The sequence below is a fragment of the Agaricus bisporus genome (assembly GCF_000300575.1).
Source record: "Agaricus bisporus var. bisporus H97 unplaced genomic scaffold AGABI2scaffold_8, whole genome shotgun sequence".
Taxonomy (NCBI): Eukaryota; Fungi; Basidiomycota; class Agaricomycetes; order Agaricales; family Agaricaceae; genus Agaricus; species Agaricus bisporus.
The window spans coordinates 61,443-82,120 of NW_006267371.1; the positions used below are offsets into that span (position 1 = coordinate 61,443).

A 20,678-nucleotide genomic window follows, 5' to 3' on the forward strand; every position below is an offset into this window, starting at 1 on the left:
ACATCAGCCGCTTCGACGTCAAGCGTGAGAACGGCTGGGGCTTCCTCACCTACTAATCCAAGGACTCGCAAAGTTTCCGCCGCTTCTGTCAGTTCCGTCTCCAGCACGACTGCCAGCAGCAGCGCTTATGGAACCGCCAAGACTTCTATATCTAAATCCACCGCTCCCCCGGTCCCCTCTATCAATCCTGCCAAAGTCACTTCCGCGGCCCAAAAGTCAAAACCGGCTCCGTTGCGATCCGTCAGATCGGCGTCCTCGATCAAGAAAACGGCTTCTGCTACTGGTGGCGCTGGGTCGAAAAAGGCTTCCCCCGTTCCAAGCGCACCTGTCTCTCCTAATAAATCCATTGTACCTTTACCTGCTGGGGAGGACAAGGAAAATCAAACCCCGGATGACGTTTATCTCAAGAATGCGTCGAGCTCGTCGACGATCAAAGCTCAGATGCTGGCGGAGAGTGATGTGGTGAACCAGACCGAACACAAGAAAAGTTCGAGCACGGCTTCGACGGGTAGTAATGCGACTATCAAGAAGAAGAGATCGAATGAAACGATCATTGCCGATGCCGTCCTTTCTCCTCTTTCGAAATCTCGATCCTCGGGTGGTTCGATAGATAAACCACACCTGTTGCATAAACCTCAACCGCCCCTTCCAGACGTTGAACCCTCATCGGAGGATTCCTTGCGAGGCGTTTGCCTGGACATTGGTATCCCGTGTATTGTCTCTTCGAAGAGGAAGCGGTTTAAAGCCTACGCGAGGTATATTGGCGAGGTTGAGGGTGAGTTGGGTCCGTGGGTGGGTGTGGAAGTTCCTATTCCCCTCGGTGAGAGTTGGGCAGATCGGGATGGTGATAGTAGTTGGCAAGGGACTTTGTGGAATGATGGGACCTGGGGTGGCGTTCGGTATTTTGAGATTGGGTATCGAGGGTCGGACTGGGATTATGATGATCGTGCGACTCGTAGACGACGTGTTGATGTGAGTGGTGGGAGTGTTGGTGGGAGTGGGTTGTCGATGAAGGGGAGTTTGAAACGTGAGGGTGAACAGTTGATGATGGGTATGGAGAGGATGAAGAGGATGAGGAGTGTGAGTCCGGCCGTTTCGGACTCGGCGGCGGCGGAATCGAGAGGGTTGTTTGTGAGGCCGCAGCAGATCTTGTATGTTGTTGATGCGGTTGAAGACTTGTAGACATCTTTTCAAAGTGCGTTATTGTTTTTTTTTCGAGGAAGTATGATATCGTCTCTCTTCTTTTTCTGACGCAAAATGCTTATTACCTGCGTAGCACACTCATTTTTTGAATACCCTCCCCCACCTATTAGTCGCTCACTGCTTGATTGATACCTCTCCTTTTTTCGATCGAATACCAGAGCAATATTTTTAGATCACAAGACATAGTTTAATGGCACATATTCAAAGTATTACACGATTACAGAGATGATGATTATTTGACAGTGGCCTCGGGTCAAACCAGTCGACTGCTACCCGCGAGGGGCTGAAGGGGTATAGTATAGTGTAGTATAGTATAGAGATTATTAGCAGCAAACTCCGCAAGGACAGCAAATGAGTGCGGTGAAACAACCGGCTAGGCTGTTTTTCAAATTCAGTAATTATTCTGGAATAGAGTTTTGAGAAGGGACGAACAATGCACATGGGAGACAGCATGAGCCTCCACCGCCGCCGCCGCCTGAATTGTTGGGAGGTTTAGGTGCTGGTTGTTGGACGTAAACGACTTGAGGCTGGCATTGAGCTTGTGGTTGTGGTTGGTAATTATAATAGGGTTGTTGTGTTTGCGGATACGGTTGGGGAAAGGAAGCTTTTTATAGGGGTAAAAGAAGAAAAAAACATGAGATTCGGTGTGAACGAAGGATGCCCGCGGTTTTTGGTATGTTTTACCGGGGTTTTTTTATGAAAATTGACAGAGGGGTGTTTAGTACTTACGACCTGGTTGTTGGAATTGAGGTGGAGGACCGTAGTTGGGCCCGTAGATGGGTCCTGGTTTGTCTATGGGTGGGGCGTAGTAGGGGGAGGACATGGTTGGAGTCGAAGGAGGTGAGTAGTAAAGAGCAGTGACATCGCCACAATGTATAGTACTACTGTATATGGGATGTTGTGTAAGTGTTGTGTGTGTCTGGCTGGGGTTCCCGAGTTAAGCGGTTTCTGATCGTGAACCTGGTTCCGGACCTTGCTCGGATCCGTATATTATACCTCCGAGGCTCCAAATTGATATGCTCTCTCCGCCGATAATTGGCGCTGATCCTTCTCAAAGAGATAAGATGCTTTGGTTAACCGGACTCGGAGGCGGGAGAAATTATATCCACGCGATATATAGGTTTTAACAAGTATATATTACTTTAGTCATGTCTTTTGGATGGTACGAGATACCACAAGATCATCATGCAACCCATCATTGCAATCAGTCTGGGGAGACAAGGTTACAGATCACGCCGGTTATTTTCACAGATAACACTCACAATGGTTGGAGACTCCGAATGCCATGTTTTGAAGAAATTACACCAGTGATGAAAGGAAGAGCTGCGCTTCCTGCTTGACCGAATCCCGCTATCCAACCAATAGAGCCCGTGAGTAACCAGTTCGGAAGGACGCGGCCTGCGTGATTCATGGCGACCGGATACATGGGTCCGAGAAGGAGACCGACGATGGAGACGGCGACTGCTCCTCCGATAAGGGAAGGAACAAACCAAATCACGAGTTCGAGCCTGGCAGAACGGTTAGGCTATTCTATGTATTGGTGGGATAATGACATGAATTACCCGATGGCAAGGAATGCATAGAGGAATAAAACTAGGCGTTCACCGATCTGGGTATATTTCGTGAGGAGTCAAGCAATGACTTGCACGAGACAGCGTACCTTTTTGTTGACCCAGAGTAGGAGGACTCGACCAAGCATCAGGCCTTTCGAATTGCGTGAATGTTGAAACTAGAGTGGATGGAGCGATGTCTTACCACCAAAGAAACCAGATGAAACGTAGCCCGAGGACGGTCCGCCACCACGGACGTCGAGCATAAATGTAACAATCCACCCTCCGATGGTGACTTCGACGCCAACGTAGACAAGAATGAAGAATGCGAGAAAATGTACGGCTTTAACGCGAAGGATCTGTTTGAATGAGGATTGTTCATCTTCGTTCTTTTCCGATACTTCTTGTCCAAGAAGCCGAAGGCACTCTGATAACAGATAAGTAGGAATTTTTATGGATGGTGAGTTAAGCGGAGCTTACCATCTTGTGTTTTAAACCCAAAGACGATATAGAGGATGATGATGTTGGAGACTGCAATGCCGAGGGATACGAGAAAGTGGAAGGACCATTGACGAAGTTGTGAGAACTGAGTCGCAACGAGGGGTGAGGCTAGGGCACCGGCGCCTGTGAAAGAGAGGTTAAATGGCGCGTCTGTGAGGTTACGTAGTAGGTCACCATAAGCAGCATGTAGGAGACCCATCTTGGTTTCCGAGTTGTTTCTCAGGCTGGCAACGAAGCCATTGGCCTGAGCATCCTGTTACATACAGTATCGTGAGTTTCCGGTGTTCATGGGAGCATGCTATGTACCTGGAGAGCGATGCCAACACCATTGATAGTATATGCCATCACAAACACAGGGAAGGGGGGTGCTGGCGATTGGATTGTGTATGCAATGATTTGCAGCGCAGCACCTGGAATGTTTTTCGTTTAAAAGTCGATATTCAAAGGGACGATGAATAGGCATTTTACCGAGAATGATTGTCTGTTCAAGTATATTGTAAATCAAGTATATCTGGAGCACGGTGGAGTACAGACCTTGCCAAATCCCAAACGGTCAGTGAGGTGTACGTTTGCGAGAGCACCAGAAACAAAGCCCTGTAACTCGTGAAGCGATAGACAGAATAAAGAAACGAGAGACGACTGACCAGACAGGCAAATATGAAGATCAAGGATACGATGGTAAATCCGACCTGCGTGTGTAGGTTAGTTGAACGCAGTTACGGGGCTGGGTGAGATGCACATGATAAACGTCCTGTATCCGAGGCAGTAAAGGACCAGTTGACCCATCGTTCCATCCAGCAAGGAAGAGACACCAGCACAGAGCGGCAAACTGAATCTTCTCTGTATTTTTCTGTTTCCTGGTCCTGTTGTCGGTCAGAGCTTGGTGAATAGGATCTTCCACAGCATCATCACTTTTCTTTATTTCAATATCTTCATCTGGGTGTGTTTTACGGTGCGAGAGAGATTCGAGTTCTAGCTCTGGCATGAGGGGAGAGATCCGATTGCCACGATGAATCTCCGAAGAATGCCCGCTCCCCGGAGTGGCCAAACAAGACCAAAGACGGCTCCGTTCTTCCGTCCATGTCATGCTCGATGGCCAGCTCTCTGTGTCTCCGCCGGCCCGCTCAAGTTCCACCGGCGCGAGTCGTCCCTCGTCGCTCGCCGCGTTGATGAACCCCGAGCCGCCCCCCAGCGAGTCGGAGGCCGAGGCCGAGGCTCAAGCCGTTGCCGACGAGTACGAGGTCGATGTGGACGACGATGAGGGCGACGAGGGCGACAGCGAGGGCGACGAAATCTCTGCAGTGGTCTCGGCCCCTGTCCTACTTGCTCGTCCCCCTTCTCATTCCAGCTTGCCTTCCTCTGTTTCTGCCCCGCCAGAGCCTATTCCTGCCTCTTCAAAGCCTTCCTCTTCAGCCAAACCCCGCTCAAAAAAACCCAGATCACCGTCACCGTCGCCCCCTCCTAACCTCCCAGCTCCGCCATTCACTACTATCCGATTAGATATTCAACTCGGCGGTCCAGATAGATATGAAGTCGATGTATCGCAGATGGCCAAAGTCTCGGGTCAACGACCGCCCACACCTCCGTCAAGAATTTCCGTCGCTAAGCATGTTGTCAGTGAGAGCGAACCGGATACTGATGGTGGCAAGCGGAAGAAACGTCGAGTAAGTGCTCGACATCTGATTGACTTCTTACCATCCTCATAACCACGCTGCATAGAAGAATCCTGCAACAGAATATTATGATGTCCATGACCCTTTCATAGACGATTCCGAACTTGCACTCGACGAGCGGACGTACTTTGCCCAAACAAAGCAGCAGGGCTTCTATGTCTCCAGTGGAGAGGTTGCGCTTCTCAAAGACAAGCGAGTTGTCGATTATTTTCATAGGCCTGAAATCTCCCTCTGACCGTCCATACCAGGACTCCCAAGAAACCCAAGTCAAAGAATATAATTTCACTCGCCTCAGCCATCAATGCCACTAACGGATCTGCTGTCAAACAAGCAACGGACAAGGAAGAAGTCCTTAGTGGCGCAGTCGAATCTAGTACAAAACCCGGAGATGAACAAGGCGACGAGACTGTTGGGCAAAAACGGAAACGGTATATCACCGTCGTCGAGAACGGAAAGAAGCGGAAAGTTGTCGATCAGGTAAATATTCGTACTCTTCATACTCCCCATCCTTCTTACCAATATCTCCAGTCGTCCTTCCATCCTGAGCTACAAGCATCTATCGAACATTTGAAAGAAGCTATTAAAGCTGGTGAGTATGTTCGTCTCCCGTTCATCATTCTTTGTTTCCTCACTCCATTATCAGAAAATTGGTCTCAGAAAGGCAAATTTCCCCCAAATCTCAAAACGCAGCTCTCAAACCTCGCCTTACAAGCAATTAAACTCGACGAATACGATGAACATTTCTTCAGTCTCATGCCCGTTCTATTTCCTTACAACAAATTCACAATGACCAAGTTAATCAAGAGAACGGTATTTGCGGATCATACGAAATTACTTCATGATAGGCAAGAGGAGCTTTTAAAAGAGCTCAAGGCGCTCACCGATGAAGGATTTCAGAAGGCCGAAGAGGAGTGGGAGAAGAGTGTTTTAGCTTGGGGTTATTTTTTTCGGCTACCTTGCCTTGTTGCGTACGGGCGCTGATAACAATGTACCTTATAGATCGACGTCAGGAGAAGGCGAAGCACGATCAAACCGATTCTGCGGCTCCTACGCGTCATCCAACAGAAGAAATGGAAGTGGACGGAGTTAGTACCGTAGCAGGTCAACAACCAGACGCTGAAAGCAAGGATGGAGGTGGAAAGGAATCTAAAGAGGGACAACGACCGCAGAAAAGGTATAGATTGACAGAGCCGATGAAGAATATTGTTTGGCAGTTGGTTTTGCTCAGTAATGAGTGCTGTCGGTTGGAAAATGAGAAAAAGTGCGTCTCTGTCACTACCATGCTCGTAATTGATGACGAATTGTTTGTATTCAAGTGGTCTAGAAGGCTCTGTTATTCAGGTCAGCGAACAAGGGTTGAGAAAGAACTTGTATCAGAAGATTGTCCCTCAATTTCCAGATGGTTGGATGAATTCGGGGCATATTTCACGAGAAGGTGAGTATGAGCCAATTTCCTGTTGTGAAATGCTCAAAAGATATATCCAGTAAGCATCATGAAGAAGAAATATGAGAAAGAGACAATGGAAGGTGAAGATTAAGTTATTAACCCCTCAATGTGGAAGTCCCACTTTTGTTTTTTTTATACATATAGCTTGTATGTAGCTGTACTGTCTTTCCTTTCTGCACTGGTTAATGTTTATCAGTTCACTTATAATGCTGTTCATGTTATTTTTTTTTAGCTTGTGACTGTACTATGGCTCATCAGTGTATCCTTATTATTTTTGTTGACTGCATTTCTCAATGTTGCTTATTCCCGCTACCTTTCAAGGTAAGGTAGACCTCTTACAAAACTTGCTACGTCAGGTGACAGTGACCTGCATGTGACTTGCATTAGCTGACCCAGATCTAAGTGTTATCTGGGCAGCTGACGATGGCCACAATTTTTTTTTACTTGACCATATCACTTACTTTCCATTCTAACAATGCCTGTATACATTTATGAATCTCAAAGAACGATTTGCAAACCTAGAGAATGAGTAATCAAAGATAGGATGGAAATTTGACAGGGTGACTATATTTACTTTTGCAACCATGTGATTGTTGAGATAACATTTTTGCAACTTAGATAGTGCTACTACTCATGCAAATTATATTTTCTCTTTAATCGGCTTCAGCAAAATGTGTAAGTAAAAGGAATGAATTAATTGCTGAAGGCATTTAGCGATAACTACAATATTAAAAGAGGAAAAGCAGATTTAGTCCAAAATATCACGCTTTTGTCACGAAATTGTCATGTGATGTGGTGAGTCTTGTAAGAGGTTTACCTTAGTAGGGTTAAATATCTGGAGCCATTTTGCTGAACTTTTGAAATCATGTGATTTTTGGAGCAAAAACAATATGAAAATTATGTGATAGGATCAACTACCCCACTTGCCTTTTTTACAAAAAAAATTGATAAACATGCATGTCATAATGTTTTGAAACATTCACAACCTCTATATTCAAATAATACACATGTATTATATAAACATTATGCAAACAAAAGTCTTAAATTGAGCTTTATTGCATTTTTAATTTGCATATGTTTTGAATAGTATACATGTATTATTAATGTTTGCATAAAGTTTGCATAATACATGTGTACTATTCAAATATAGAGGTTGTGATTTGTCTGCTTATTTACTTTGCTTCATTCATGTCACAATCTCTACTTTTATGTGGGCATGTTGTTTCCGCCCAAACCATCCCAGAAATTTGCACTTCTGCTATATTTCGTCAGCTTTTTGATGATTTAGCATTGTGTCCTGCTTTGGCATCAGATATTTTTGTCGGTCACTTGCAAACGAGTTCAGACACACAGCGATTCTGGCTTGCATTCTGTATCATCGATATTCATCGGTGTATAGTGTTATTGGGCTAAGACTGGTTAATGCTGAGAGGTGATCTTTATCTTTTCTTGAATTTCATGTATTGAATATTCTATGTTGTAGGTATGTCTCCTACTTCAGACATATCAGCCGATGGAGCCTTGGCTGTGTCGTTATCGACCTCTGCAATTCAATCAGTTGTTAGGGCGACTGTGACTGTGATGTCACAGGTCACACCTTAACTTAAGAACTTAGGAGTAAAGTGACAAAAGTTTTATTAGGTGTGAACCTAAGAGAACTCGATGGAGTTTTCTTCTTCAAGTTTCTACCTACTTATATACCTAGACTGCAGCGCACAGACCAACTATCCTAGGTAACTATTTATAAAATGACATGAGATAGATAAGAAGCAACATATGAGAAAGTAAACTAATTATACATTCGACGTGAGAAGGAAGGGTTTGACATGAGAAAAGAAGGGTGGAGTAAGAAGTAAGTAAACAAGAGTAAATTGATCATAAAAACGTCAACAGAACCAAACAAAAAATAAAAGTGTCCACAAGTATAAACAACTATCTAAAAGGGTAGCCCACTGTGCCAGTGAGTTCCGAAGTATGTTGCCATTACTTCTCCACATGGACATATTGTAAAGAACTGGGCCAGTTCTCAGCGACGGAAGTCCGGGTTCTGCCATTGTTGCAACATCCATGGTCACTCCAATACTTTGTCCCACATTACCACACAACCTCTATATTTAAATAAGACACATGTACTTATGTAAACATTATGCAAATATTACCGTAAATTTGATTTCCATAATACATGTGTACTATGTAAAACATATGCAAAAAATATATTCAATAATGTTGATTTTATACATTTTGTTTGCATAAAGTTTAGATATGTTTTACATAATGCACATATATTATGTAAATTCTATTTATGGTAATGTTTGCATAATGTTTTGATAATACATATGTATTATTCAAATATTGAGGTTGTGCCAATGTTACTCTCCCACACCTCACACACCTGTGATCCATTAACTTCCATCCGCTTGGCTGAGGTTCCCTTCCGATAGCTGCTGCTGCTCTCCTCCATTGTACTTGTTCCACATGGTTCGGGGGTAGAAAAGATAAGATGAGATTATAGAGCTTGGGTGGTAAGTCTGTAGCTTGTGCCATTTTATCAGTATGCCAATAGTTTAGCCTCCGTCAAACTATAGCAGCAGAGGGAAATTATTATGTAATAAAATATGTGACAGATGTGACAGTGTGATGCTGTGACATTCTAGCAAAGTTCTAACAATGGATTTATTACATGAACACGGTGTTTTAATGCCATTCAGTGTTATGAATGAAGATATATGCTCGTCATTCATTCAGTATATTATTGGTGGTGACTGCACAATCTTCATGGAATGTTTGTACTCAATTTTGCCATTTTTGTTTTTCTTTACATCAACTATCTGTCAGTGATATAGCTACAATATTGGACATTCAACTTTTTGTGCAAGTAGTATTCACAACCTCAATATTTGAATAATATATATGTATTATCAAAACATTATGCAAACATTACCATAAATAGAATTTACAATAATACATGTGTATGATGTAAAATATGTCTAAACTTTATGCAAAAAAAATGTATAAAATCAACATTATTGAATATATTTTTTGCATATGTTTTACATAGTACACATATATTATGTAAATCAAATTTATGGTAATGTTTGCATAATGTTTACATAAGTACATGTGTCTTATTTATATACAGAGGTTGTGTATTAGCAGATTGGATTATCACCTATATTAATGCACTGAAAATGATAGAGTGTGCTTTAAAGGTTCTTATTGATACATCTGATATTATGCTGAAATATTTGAATTTATCAACTGCATGAAAACATATTAGGTTGTTTATTTTTCGTGAAAAACAGTGTAATCTATGGTTGGCAAATTTATTACCAGAATCTACTCCCTTTAATTTGTCACTTATAGACATTCGCCAAATGTGGCCACAGTGTTAGGGCAACTGTGACTGTGATGTTACAGGTCACACCTTACTTAAGAACTAGAAGGAAGTAGTACAAAAGAGTTTATTAGGCGTGAACCTAAGGGAACTCAACAGAGTTTTCTACTTTTATACCTAACACAACCTCTATATTTCAATAATACACATGTATTATGCAAATATTATGCAAACATTACCGTAATTTTAATTTGCATAGTACATGTATATTATCTAAAATATATCTGAACCTTATGCAAACAAAACCTTTAAAATGGACATTATTGAATTATTTTTTTACATATGTTTTACATAATATATGTGTACTATGTAAATTACATTTACGGTAATGTTTACATAATGTTTGCATAATACATGTGTATTTTTCAAATATAGAGGTTGTGTAAGGCCCAGTGCACAGACCAACTACTGTACCATTACAACCTTATGTTCACGTCAACAGTCAACAAGGCAATTTTTGAACTAAAATTAGTTCATGTTAACAGTCAACAGGGGGTGTGAACACCCCCATCAATCAAAATATAACCTAAAAAGGTAAGACATAACCTAAAAAGGAAGTCACAAATCCCAAAAAGGAAATGTCCACAGTTTTCACGCATTGTGAACTAAGGTCCAGGTGACAGCTGTCATTACATAATTACTGACAGTGAACATAAGGTCATAATGATACAGTACCCTAGATAACTATTTTTATATTATGACATCATAAAGAAGTGATACATGAGAAAATAAACTATTTATACACAGACCAAAGTAAAAGGAAGTGGTTTTTGAGAAAAGTACTAAATATAAAAATGTAAACAAACTGTAAACAATTAAATTTAGAAAAGGAAGCATAAGGTGAGAGAGTTATCACAACCTTTATATTTGAATAGTACACATATATTATGCAAACTTTATGCAAACATTACTGTAAATATTATTTTAATAATACATGTGTACTATTTAAAATATATGTAAATTAAAAATGCAATAAAGCTGTTAAGACTATGACCGGAAAGGTAATGCCAAGCCGGAAAGGACTTAGCGAACAAACGGCTTTGGCCTTAGCGATGATACGCCTCAAAAATATTTGCGCATTTTTACGCAATTTTTAGGCTATTATTACCAGATATATATGGTTCTCACGGAGTAGCTACCCGAGTACTAAGTCGAACCCTTCATAGAAACTTAGAAAAAATACGACAAATCCTATTTATATTTGTCAGCAGTCTATAACTAGTAGACTCTCCTTCCGTTAACCGGAAAGCTCAGATAAGACTGGTGAATCTAGTATTCCTGATGTCTCTCTGTGTATATGGAGGATAGAAGCACAATAGCAGGAAAACTGTACTGCACACCCAAAGACTAGCTGGTCGTATTGGACCAATGACCCATACATAATATCCCTACAAAGTCACGGGTTCTAATTGTCAGAACTTCAAGTACTAGAGGCCGATTGCTCGGTAGCTACCTCTATACCCGGAAGCCAGATGAGGAAATTACCTGATACAGACACAGATATGATAAACTTATCTAGATTAGACCAGACGTACCTGGGAGTCAAAACGATGACTCGGGACCTCAGGCTATTCTAAGAAAAGGTGTTCCTGGGATGAACCTTGGGTCTGGTAACAGATCCTACTAAGGACACATCCTGAGGCACTTCCCCTGGGCAGGAACTCCGAATTCCTGATCCGATCCGACCGAAGGAGAGATCCCTAATCACTCCGAAGGCTTGGGAAGATCAGTGCAACTTATGGACCTGTACCTTACCAATCTATACCCCTGTAGCTACTTATCTAGTTTTATTCTTGGATGTTTTTCCCATGTTTACTCAGCTTTCTCATGTACGCGGATATGTACATATTTAGTATCTCTCTCGAATATAAAAGACCAGGTGCAAGGGAGGGATAAGCAAGCATTCTTGCCCCCACTTTTGCACTTCGGACATTGCAGGTGCATTTTTGGAATATATAAGTTTTGCTTCGGTCGTAGACCACTATCAGACGTACACAGAACTCAGACAAACTTTATTAAAAAGTTAACTCAGACTCAGACAAAGATTCCTGCGACTTAGTGCTTTTAGCGAAGTAGCTACTAAGTTAAGAATTGATCACCTGGTGCACAGAGGTATTTCAAGGTTGACTGTTCGAAGCTAGCGTCGTCTAAAGACACAGAAAGTAGTCTAGTAAAAGTCAAGTCAGTTCAAGTTAGTTAAAGTTAGTTAGTCAGAAGTTCAGTAGTACAAGTTCAAGTTTCAAGTAGTTTAAGCGTTCGCATCGCACCTCTATCCTTCATAACAGAAGTTCACACCTTTACCTTCATATCATCAGATATTCCCCCTTCGAAATCGCAGAGGCAGTATAGTAGCTACTAAGCAACTATATCGTTTTTGTTGTTTGTCCTTCGTATCTACAAACTTATACTATCCTCTACAGCGACACGGGAACGATGCGCTATGCCTTCCAACTAAGTCAATAGCCGATTTAGAGATAGAGATGAGCGACCTGCGGAATGCGGAATCGTTTGAGAGTGAGAGATCAAGCAAGAGATAGCGAAAGACAATCTAAGTTGATTTTCAGACTGAAGTACCGTACAGAATATCTACGGCTTAAATACATGAAGACTGAATAGAATACGGATTCGGAAACATGAAAGATGATAGCGCAAGGATTGCACAATAGTTTGGATTGAAATAATGGAAAGGAGTCTTTACCTTAAGGGATTCCGACGGTGCAACGGAAAGGAGATCTTGAAGCGGGTACGTCTTGCGATGGAAATAACAACCCACATTGCATTGGTCGTAAAGCGACCGTGGGAGCGCAACTGCAATACCGAAGGTATTGTGGCATTCCATCGGTCAATGTGACCGGTAAGTCGGAATCAGTATTGCCGGGATTGATGCGAACGGATTGAGTCGGAAAGGGATATCTGGAACATACCAGGATTGATACCGAGAATGGAAGGTGGTGGAGTTAGCGTGTTCCGGATATAACAAAAGCTCAATTTTAAGACTTTTGTTTGCATAAAGTTTAAATATGATTTACATATCACATATGTACTATGTAAATTAAATTTACGGTAACATTTGCATAATGTTTTTATAATACATATGTATTATTTAAATATAGAGGTTGTGTATATTTTTGAAAAAGAATCAATTAAGAATAAAGAAAAAAGAAGAAGATACACGAGTAACAATCCATAGTTTGGGTAAACCTTATAAAAACGTCAACAAGTACAAATGTTCTAAAAATAGAAAGTTTACAGCCACCAAGTTCGACTATGATACGTTGCCATAATCTTCCCACATGGGCACATAGTAAAGAATCGTGCCAGTTTCCAGTAACAGAAGTTAGGGTTTTGCCAACGCTGCAATACCCATGGTCGATCCACTTCTCCATCACTCATGATCAATGTCATCCTCCCACACTCCGTACACCTACAATCCATCAAACTCCCATCAGGAAAAGGTAAAGTGACTTAAATTTGACTTATGCAAACTTATAAAAATCATAAGTCAGTATAAGTCATTTTTGCATAAGGCATGTCACTGTCTGAGGTTCTGACTTATGCAATACTTAAGTAAATCATAAGTACATAAGTCACAATATGGTCATAAGATGCAAGATTATCATAAGTCATGAGGATTTATCTTAAGTTGCATAAGTAAGTACTTAAGACAGTAAGAAGTAATAAGAGAGTACTGTATAAGCTCAATCATAAGGAACATCATAATGCATAAGGAACAAAGAATTATATTCATGTAGTAAATACAATACATCATGTATAATACAGACTTCCTAAAGAGGAAATAGACCCTGAAAAAAGCGGACAAGAGGGATATGACAGCAGCCAGGGGAGTAGAAATGGAAAATGGGGGGAAAATGATGAGAAATGTGATTCTAAAAGTAACAAATGAGTATGAGAAGATGAAGAGTCAAAAAGCACTCACCAAAGACTAGAGATCCCCCCAAAACTCATCCACATATCATCCTCACATCCCCTCTCAAAACCCTCCCAAAATAGCCCTAAAAAAGCGGCCTAAAAAGGCAAAAAAGCGTCCTAATTAAGCTGAGAATCAGCTGGGGGAGAGCTAGGAAGGTGATAAGTATGTTACTTACTAAGTTACAGGCCTGGAGGGCAAGAAAGGGGGAGGGAGAGGATGGGGAGGGTAGGAATGATGGTGGTGATGAGGAAGGATCAATGTCGTGCTCGAAACAGAAGTTCAACATGTCACATGATGTCACATGACTGCTGGACTTGGGATTTTCGAGTCAAAGTTCCTCAAAACATAGGTAGGAGATATTTTCGGGTCATTTCTGCATGGATCTCAATGATCTAAAAGTGTATTCCTATAGTTTCGAGGTTGGGGAGTTCGAATATCTAATTAGATTCTTTGTTGGATGAAAGCCTATTGAAATATTGCACATTTAACATATGATAAACACAAGATTGCGCTGTAGCTCCTCAGCTATTGATCGGATAATAAATCTAAAATTAAATTCGAATTTCTGGACCTTGAAAACATATACTTACACTCTTCAATCATCAAATTCGGCACAGTAACCAGTAGAAAACATGGCATTCTTGTTATGTTTTTCTGTATCTCTATAACTGGTATGTTTTCCGACAAAAGCATACATATAAACTTATGTTCTTTTAATATTCTAAGAGTTGTCATGAATTTTCCGGAATTTTATGAGCAGTAGAACTTGACATACAGCATAATGTTCTTATAATGCTATGATTCTTGCCTTGTTATCTGACTTATGAGCCTATGTTTCACTTATGAGATACTGTTTGACTTGTCAGTAGCCTTATGAATTAATAATAAACTTATGAAATTTTGTCTGACTTGGGATTTAACCTTTGGTCTGACTTATGAAATGTCCTGTGCTTATGCTTTCTTTGTATCCAACTTATGAATTTATGATAAACTTATGAACTAATGTGTGACTTATGTGTAAACTTCTTGTCTGGCTTATGAGAAATGATGAACTTATGCTATTCTGGAGACTTATGTGCCTTAAGTTGGTCTTTATAAGGCAAGCATAAGGCAACTTTTTCATAAGTTTGCATAAGTTGTGTGACTTTTTGCTGATGCAGCGACTAGGTCAAATTCCTTTAGTTGACAGAATGCCTGTAATGATTATGCAGAATTTTGATGTTCCTGGAGGAATAGTTTATGGAACAGTTAATACGGTAAAGTCTATATGCTACGCTGTGAATGAATTTGGAGAAAGAAAAGTTTCATCTTGTATCATAAGTAGTCCTTCTATAACATGCATACCTTTACCTTTTCTTTAAGCAGGCAAAGCTGCAGTCCTTTGAGATACAATAGACTTGTCTTTTGAACATCCATTTTCTGGTAAAAAGTGCTCAATTAAACAATCCCAATTGCCTATTGTTCCTGGGTTTTCTATGACAGCTCACAAAGCTCAAGGTCAAACTTTAGATTGCATCATAGTGGACGTTTCTAGCTGCCATGGTACCAAGGCACCTTATGTTATGATATCCAGAGTAAAATGACTCAAAGGACTATTAATTCACGGTCCTTTCCACCCTAAAAAGATTTTTGGAATTGAAAACTTATATGTGCCTTGGTACACCAACCCAAAAAGCACGGGCTCATTATGATTATTTAGTTGAATTTCATGTGCCATATATTGAAGATAGAAATTCTGCATCTAATGGAATACGACTATCAGATACATTTATCTATACTGAGCACTATCCTGGCAAAAAAAGATTGAGAGAAAAAAAATTTGATGACAATGAGCAATTTGATGCACAGTGCTCCAAAGCACCCCAAAATGACAATTGTGTGTGAGAGCATGCTGAGCAATCAGCACTCCACTTTTTGTCTTTTCACCGTTATAACTCTCCAATTCCGCCCCCATCAACTCTGTTTTTTAAGATTCGACCCCTGCCATGTGGAGCAACACTTGTTGCGTTTCGAAAAGACATTTTCATCTGTATGTGTTTCCTTCTCTAAGCAAAAATAATGTCTCACCATGGCCTACAAAAAGTCTTATAACAGTTTCCATGCATTCCACCTTTGGGTTATTGCTCTTTTAGCAGCCTCTTTGGTTCATTCTTCTCAAACTCATTCATCTTTCTTCAAGATACATTGTTTTTTGTGTGGCTAATCCTTCACAATGGCAACTTGTTATCAGGATCACTTAAAAAACCATTTCCACGAGAATCTTCTTCACCAATTTCAGAGTCTTGAATTGTTGACTACACCTTGTGCAGGGGAGATTTCTTATGAACAAACTCTGTATATGGGATTGGTGAGTATCCCAAGTTATGAGCATGGTAATGGTAAACTCAGCTGGAAAGTGTACTACTTGAATGGCGACAATACTTCTACACCGGCTCTTTTCTGTTTCATGGGTGAAATGAAATAACTTCCCCAACATTTGGAACGGCAACGACAGCTATTGGTAATTTTCGCCCATCAGCATATAATCCTGTGCGTTATTGTAATGCTAGTTTTATCTTCCAGCCAAACTGAGAAATATATAGATCATCAAGGACGGCACCTCTGTCAAGGACATTTTCTGTTTTCACAGATTCTCCTCCCGAACTGTCTATGGCATTATCAACTGGGCACCATTTCCAAGATTATAGCATCAGAGTCTGGAGCAGTTCCTGACAGCTTTCAAGTAAGCATTTTTAACATACTTTTTGAACATATGCAATTGATGCTTGCCAGTTTTCTGAAATTTATGAACCAATGACTGCCTGTATTCATAGCACAACACTTGATACACTCAAGTTTACTTCTGGTTTGAAATATTTGGTAATTTTGTTTTTTGAAATATATATGGTGCTTTCAATATTAACATGAAACATTCCACAAGATCTCACACCATGCAAACGAATCTTCTAGTGCTAACAAGCCACCTTCTCCTAAGGAAAAAGTATGTAGACCATATATTCCTTCTGCTTTCTTCTAATGCCTTACTCAAGGTATATCAACTGGCAATCGATAAATTGCGAGTGGCCTATCCTAGTGATGACAAAGTTCATACACCTCTCCAGATTCATGTCAGCCCCCAACCACTGAACCCACACCATCAAGTCAACAAAAAGGTCAAACATGGATCTGATCGCTTGAAAATGAGTGGATTATATGTTCAAGCTGCCAGTGTTGAAGACACTCCTCTTTCCCAAGCATCAACTTCGTCTTCAACTAAAGTAAACACAAACCCTGCACCAACAACTTGTTCGAAAGGTAAAGCAAAGGCCAATGTAATGGCAGTTGATTAACTCAGTAAATTTCCAATTCTTTCTCATTTTCATGTAATTGATAGATTCGCTTCAAAATAGAATACTCTTATTCTAGTCTTTTGTTTATCTAACCTAAATATAAAAATAATTAGATCTGGTCCTTTTACTATGTGAAACAAATACGATTCTGGTAAAACCATGATATGCAAAACATAAGTGGTGTCTAATGTATCACAATGCCCCAATTGCGTAAGCAACTCTTTCCATGCTCACTTCTTTGTTCCATAATGAAACAACCACTTGTTGGCATATGACCATCTATGCCTATAAATTTACAGTGCCCACGCTCCTCCTTTCATCCCATGTGGAAAGATAAAATTGACTGGTCGCTTCTGCAACCAAAGAAAGTCATACTCAAAAATTATCAATCTATCTCAGAATCAACACATTATACTTTTCGTGCAATTGGTAAATTTGTTTCACGATGCCCAATGTCAGGTCCAGGGCCATTTGGTGAGCATATTTCAATCATTATTTCTAGCATAAACACCCATTTACATAATTATCATAGTTGACTTATTGAATGCTAATGATTTAAGTCCTTCAATGCTGATATTTATCGGCCCATGTCACACAAAAAGTGCTTTGGAATCTGGTTGGCAAAATATGACAGATACTCTGCATAACATAGAGGAATCATGTGATGTCTATGGTTGTGGTTGTGAAGTGCATACAATGCTGATCAATGAATATAGCCTCAACATGGGATTGATTGTAGTGAGTTTCTCAATGCTTTTTTTTTTTAAAAAAAAATATAGTATTGAAATTCTCTCAAAAGGAAACCTGAGTTACTATGGTTTTCAAGTGTTTCGAGAATAGATGCTGCAGTCAGCATATTGTGTCGTTTATACTAATGTTTTGGTGCGCGATGGAGGTAACAAAGCAATTTTTTTTTGTCTTATTTACATTGTCAGTGGATATGACTACATAAGTTTTACTTTTTCTCCACTTCTGTCATAGTACACCAATAGTTTCAGATAATTTCATATTTGATTTATAAAGTCTTTTGGTTTTTAACTTGAAAAAAGTTTTGGCTTTCTTTCAATATGTCTTCTATTTCTACTTCACTTATTGAGCTTGAAACAAGCCATACTGCTTGTAAGTCATGGTTTGAAGGTAAACATTGGAGGCAAATTTGTTTGGATTGTACGAAGAAGAAGTGTTGGATGAAACAATCAAGGCCATAGGTGAAATAGAGTCATATGTTTGCAATACTGGTCCATTGTGTTTGTCATTTTTTTTTCACTATTTGGTTAGCTTATTCATGAATAATTTGGGCAGAAGAATTGCATGATTCTGATGCTTGGACGCAAAGTGTCAAACTTACTTTGGTTTTGAAAAAACCTTCCAATAACGAAAGCGCAAATTATATATGGTAGGCAGCCAGCCATAAGTAATATTCATAATGGTCTTTTTTGCTGCTTGATGGCGATCTTCATTTGGGACCATTCCTGACATGCTCATCACATCACTTGCGTTTTTCGAGGGCATATATTGTGCCTTGTGATAATCATTAGTCTCCTATCAATCTTATTCCTACCAACAATTCTTTAACTCGAAGCAAGCATTTTTTGGCACACAAATATTGCAAAGCTAGGCAAGGAGGTTCACTGGTTGAGATCAAGTTTGAGCTGATGCATGGTGTCCATCATTCAGAAATTAAATGCTGCCATTCATTTCATGCAAGAATGAATTCAGTATGAATGCTACAGGCAGATTAAGTCCATTTTTTTCTCTCTTCTGTGTTGACATCAATTTATGGTTGTGAATCGCTTGTGTTATTGGTCATGTATTATCCGAGTTATATATATGTATATATATTTGCAGTTATGTGATATTCTTTCAGTCTGATATACATGTTATTGAGTCAACTGCATTTAGATGGATAATTCAGTAGCATCATTAACTTCCCTTGCAGCGATGGCAACAGAGTCTGGTCTTAAATATATTATTTATTAGTTGTTTATATAGAAACAACATCTGGTTGGCCAATGATGAAGTCAATATTGAGTTGAAGGAATCATGTTGATATGACGTCAATTTAGCAGATCCTGGAACAGCAGCAGTCTCCAAAAAGATCTTCACAATGTCATATCCTTTGTATGAATTGATTTCATATCAACATGATTCCTTTGACTCAATATTGACTTCATTATTGGCCAGCCAAATGTTGTTTCTATATAAACAACTAATAAATAATATATTTAAGACCAAACTCTGTTGCTGTTGCTGCAAGGGACTTTATTAAAATCAACGTCCTTTCATTGTTTTCTATTATACTTGAACTTTTTTCAGCCAAGCACTGTGACCTGCGCGGAAGTGCAGTTTGCAGTCTCTTGCACAACCTCAATACTTGTATAATACATATGTATTATCAAAACATTATGCAAACATTACCGTAAACAGAATTTGCATAATACATGTGCATTACATGAAACTTATTTAAACTTTATGCAAACACAACCTTTATATTTGAATAGTACACATGTATTATGCAAACATTATGCAAACATTACCATAAATATTATTTTAATAATACATGTATACTATTCAAAACATATGTAAATTAAAAATGCAATTTAAGACTTTTGTTTGCATAGAGTTTAAGTATGTTTTACAAATTACATATTTACTATGTAAATGAGATTTACAGTAACATTTGCATAATGTTTACATAATAAATGTGTATTATTTAAATATAGATGTTGTGAAACAAAATATATAAAATCAACATTATTGAATATATCTTTTGCATATGTTTTATATAGTACACATGTATTATGGAAATCAAATTTACGGTAATGTTTGCATAATATTTATATAAGTACATGTGTCTTATTTAAATATAGAGGTTGTGTTGACTAGTGCATTTCATTTTGACAGGTAATAGGGTTGTCAGAGGGATTAAAAAGTGGAGAGCAGGGAAATTAAGCAGTAAAGAGTTAGAAAAAGTGGGCTCTGAGATGGAGGACAAGCATCTAGTTGGGATGGAAAAGGAGGGAAATGCACAATCCACGCTGATGAAAACTTGTGTAAGCTACACATTACTTCATAAGTTGAACACAGTAAGACATACAAAGTAGCATAAGCTCATGGCTATTGTATCACCCTCAAAGATCGCAAGTGGTATGTACCAACCAGTCCTCTTCCCAATAGTACACTGCTTACAGCTCCACAGCACTACAGAAACAAAATACTGATTTACTAGTTCCAAGGCTGAAGCATTCAAGAGTCATAATGTTCTTTCTGATAAGTACTGCTGCCTCTTTTCCAATACACAGATCACATATGTGGAATACAGTGACATAAAAGATAATTATGAATACAAAATTTTCCAGGTACTTACTATTGCCATTCACAACCACTATATTTAAGTAATACACACAACCTCACAATTTGATTAATACATATGTACTATGCAAATATTATGCAAATATTACTGTAAATAAGATTTACATAATACATATGCATTATATAAACATATCCAAACCTTATGCAAACAAAATCTATAAAATCAACATTATTGAATATATTTTTTGCATATGTTTTACATAGTATATATGTATTATGTAAATTATATTTACAGTAATATTTGCATAATGTTTACATAAGTACAAGATGCCGATTGC

General features: G+C 39.4%; 6 protein-coding genes across 6 annotated transcripts; 4 read left to right on the plus strand and 2 right to left on the minus strand.

Annotated features, from left to right (window-relative positions):
• The first annotated feature begins 558 nt into the window (after positions 1-558).
• Positions 559-1,576, plus strand: AGABI2DRAFT_194067 (hypothetical protein). The gene is made up of 2 exons (XM_006462979.1): positions 559-1,215; positions 1,244-1,576. Exon 1 carries the CDS (start codon positions 1,009-1,011, stop codon positions 1,180-1,182), a length of 174 nt encoding a protein of 57 aa, XP_006463042.1. The 5' UTR covers positions 559-1,008; the 3' UTR covers positions 1,183-1,215; positions 1,244-1,576.
• A 25-nt stretch (positions 1,577-1,601) lies between these two features.
• AGABI2DRAFT_119852 (hypothetical protein) lies at positions 1,602-2,026 on the minus strand (the record flags this gene model as incomplete). The annotated part of the gene is made up of 2 exons (XM_006462980.1): positions 1,602-1,807; positions 1,933-2,026. The coding sequence occupies 2 exons, from the start codon at positions 2,024-2,026 to the stop codon at positions 1,602-1,604; spliced, it is 300 nt and encodes a 99-aa protein (XP_006463043.1).
• A 319-nt stretch (positions 2,027-2,345) lies between these two features.
• AGABI2DRAFT_74076 (hypothetical protein) lies at positions 2,346-4,239 on the minus strand (the record flags this gene model as incomplete). Its single annotated transcript, XM_006462981.1, has 10 exons — positions 2,346-2,412; positions 2,466-2,711; positions 2,766-2,812; positions 2,864-2,907; positions 2,959-3,180; positions 3,234-3,507; positions 3,561-3,664; positions 3,785-3,848; positions 3,899-3,943; positions 3,994-4,239. The coding sequence occupies 10 exons, from the start codon at positions 4,237-4,239 to the stop codon at positions 2,346-2,348; spliced, it is 1,359 nt and encodes a 452-aa protein (XP_006463044.1).
• A 100-nt stretch (positions 4,240-4,339) lies between these two features.
• AGABI2DRAFT_119854 (hypothetical protein) lies at positions 4,340-6,465 on the plus strand (the record flags this gene model as incomplete). Its single annotated transcript, XM_006462982.1, has 8 exons — positions 4,340-4,918; positions 4,974-5,126; positions 5,186-5,404; positions 5,456-5,516; positions 5,571-5,864; positions 5,927-6,188; positions 6,244-6,362; positions 6,413-6,465. 8 exons carry the CDS (start codon positions 4,340-4,342, stop codon positions 6,463-6,465), a joined length of 1,740 nt encoding a protein of 579 aa, XP_006463045.1.
• Positions 6,466-14,862: 8,397 nt separating this feature from the next.
• Positions 14,863-15,018, plus strand: AGABI2DRAFT_56716 (hypothetical protein; the record flags this gene model as incomplete). Its single annotated transcript, XM_006462983.1, has 1 exon — positions 14,863-15,018. A coding segment is annotated over one exon (156 nt), but the record flags the coding sequence as incomplete, so codon positions are not given.
• Positions 15,019-15,767: 749 nt separating this feature from the next.
• Positions 15,768-17,028, plus strand: AGABI2DRAFT_119855 (hypothetical protein; the record flags this gene model as incomplete). Its single annotated transcript, XM_006462984.1, has 5 exons — positions 15,768-15,842; positions 16,329-16,421; positions 16,472-16,558; positions 16,620-16,679; positions 16,729-17,028. 5 exons carry the CDS (start codon positions 15,768-15,770, stop codon positions 17,026-17,028), a joined length of 615 nt encoding a protein of 204 aa, XP_006463047.1.
• Positions 17,029-20,678: the final 3,650 nt, after the last annotated feature.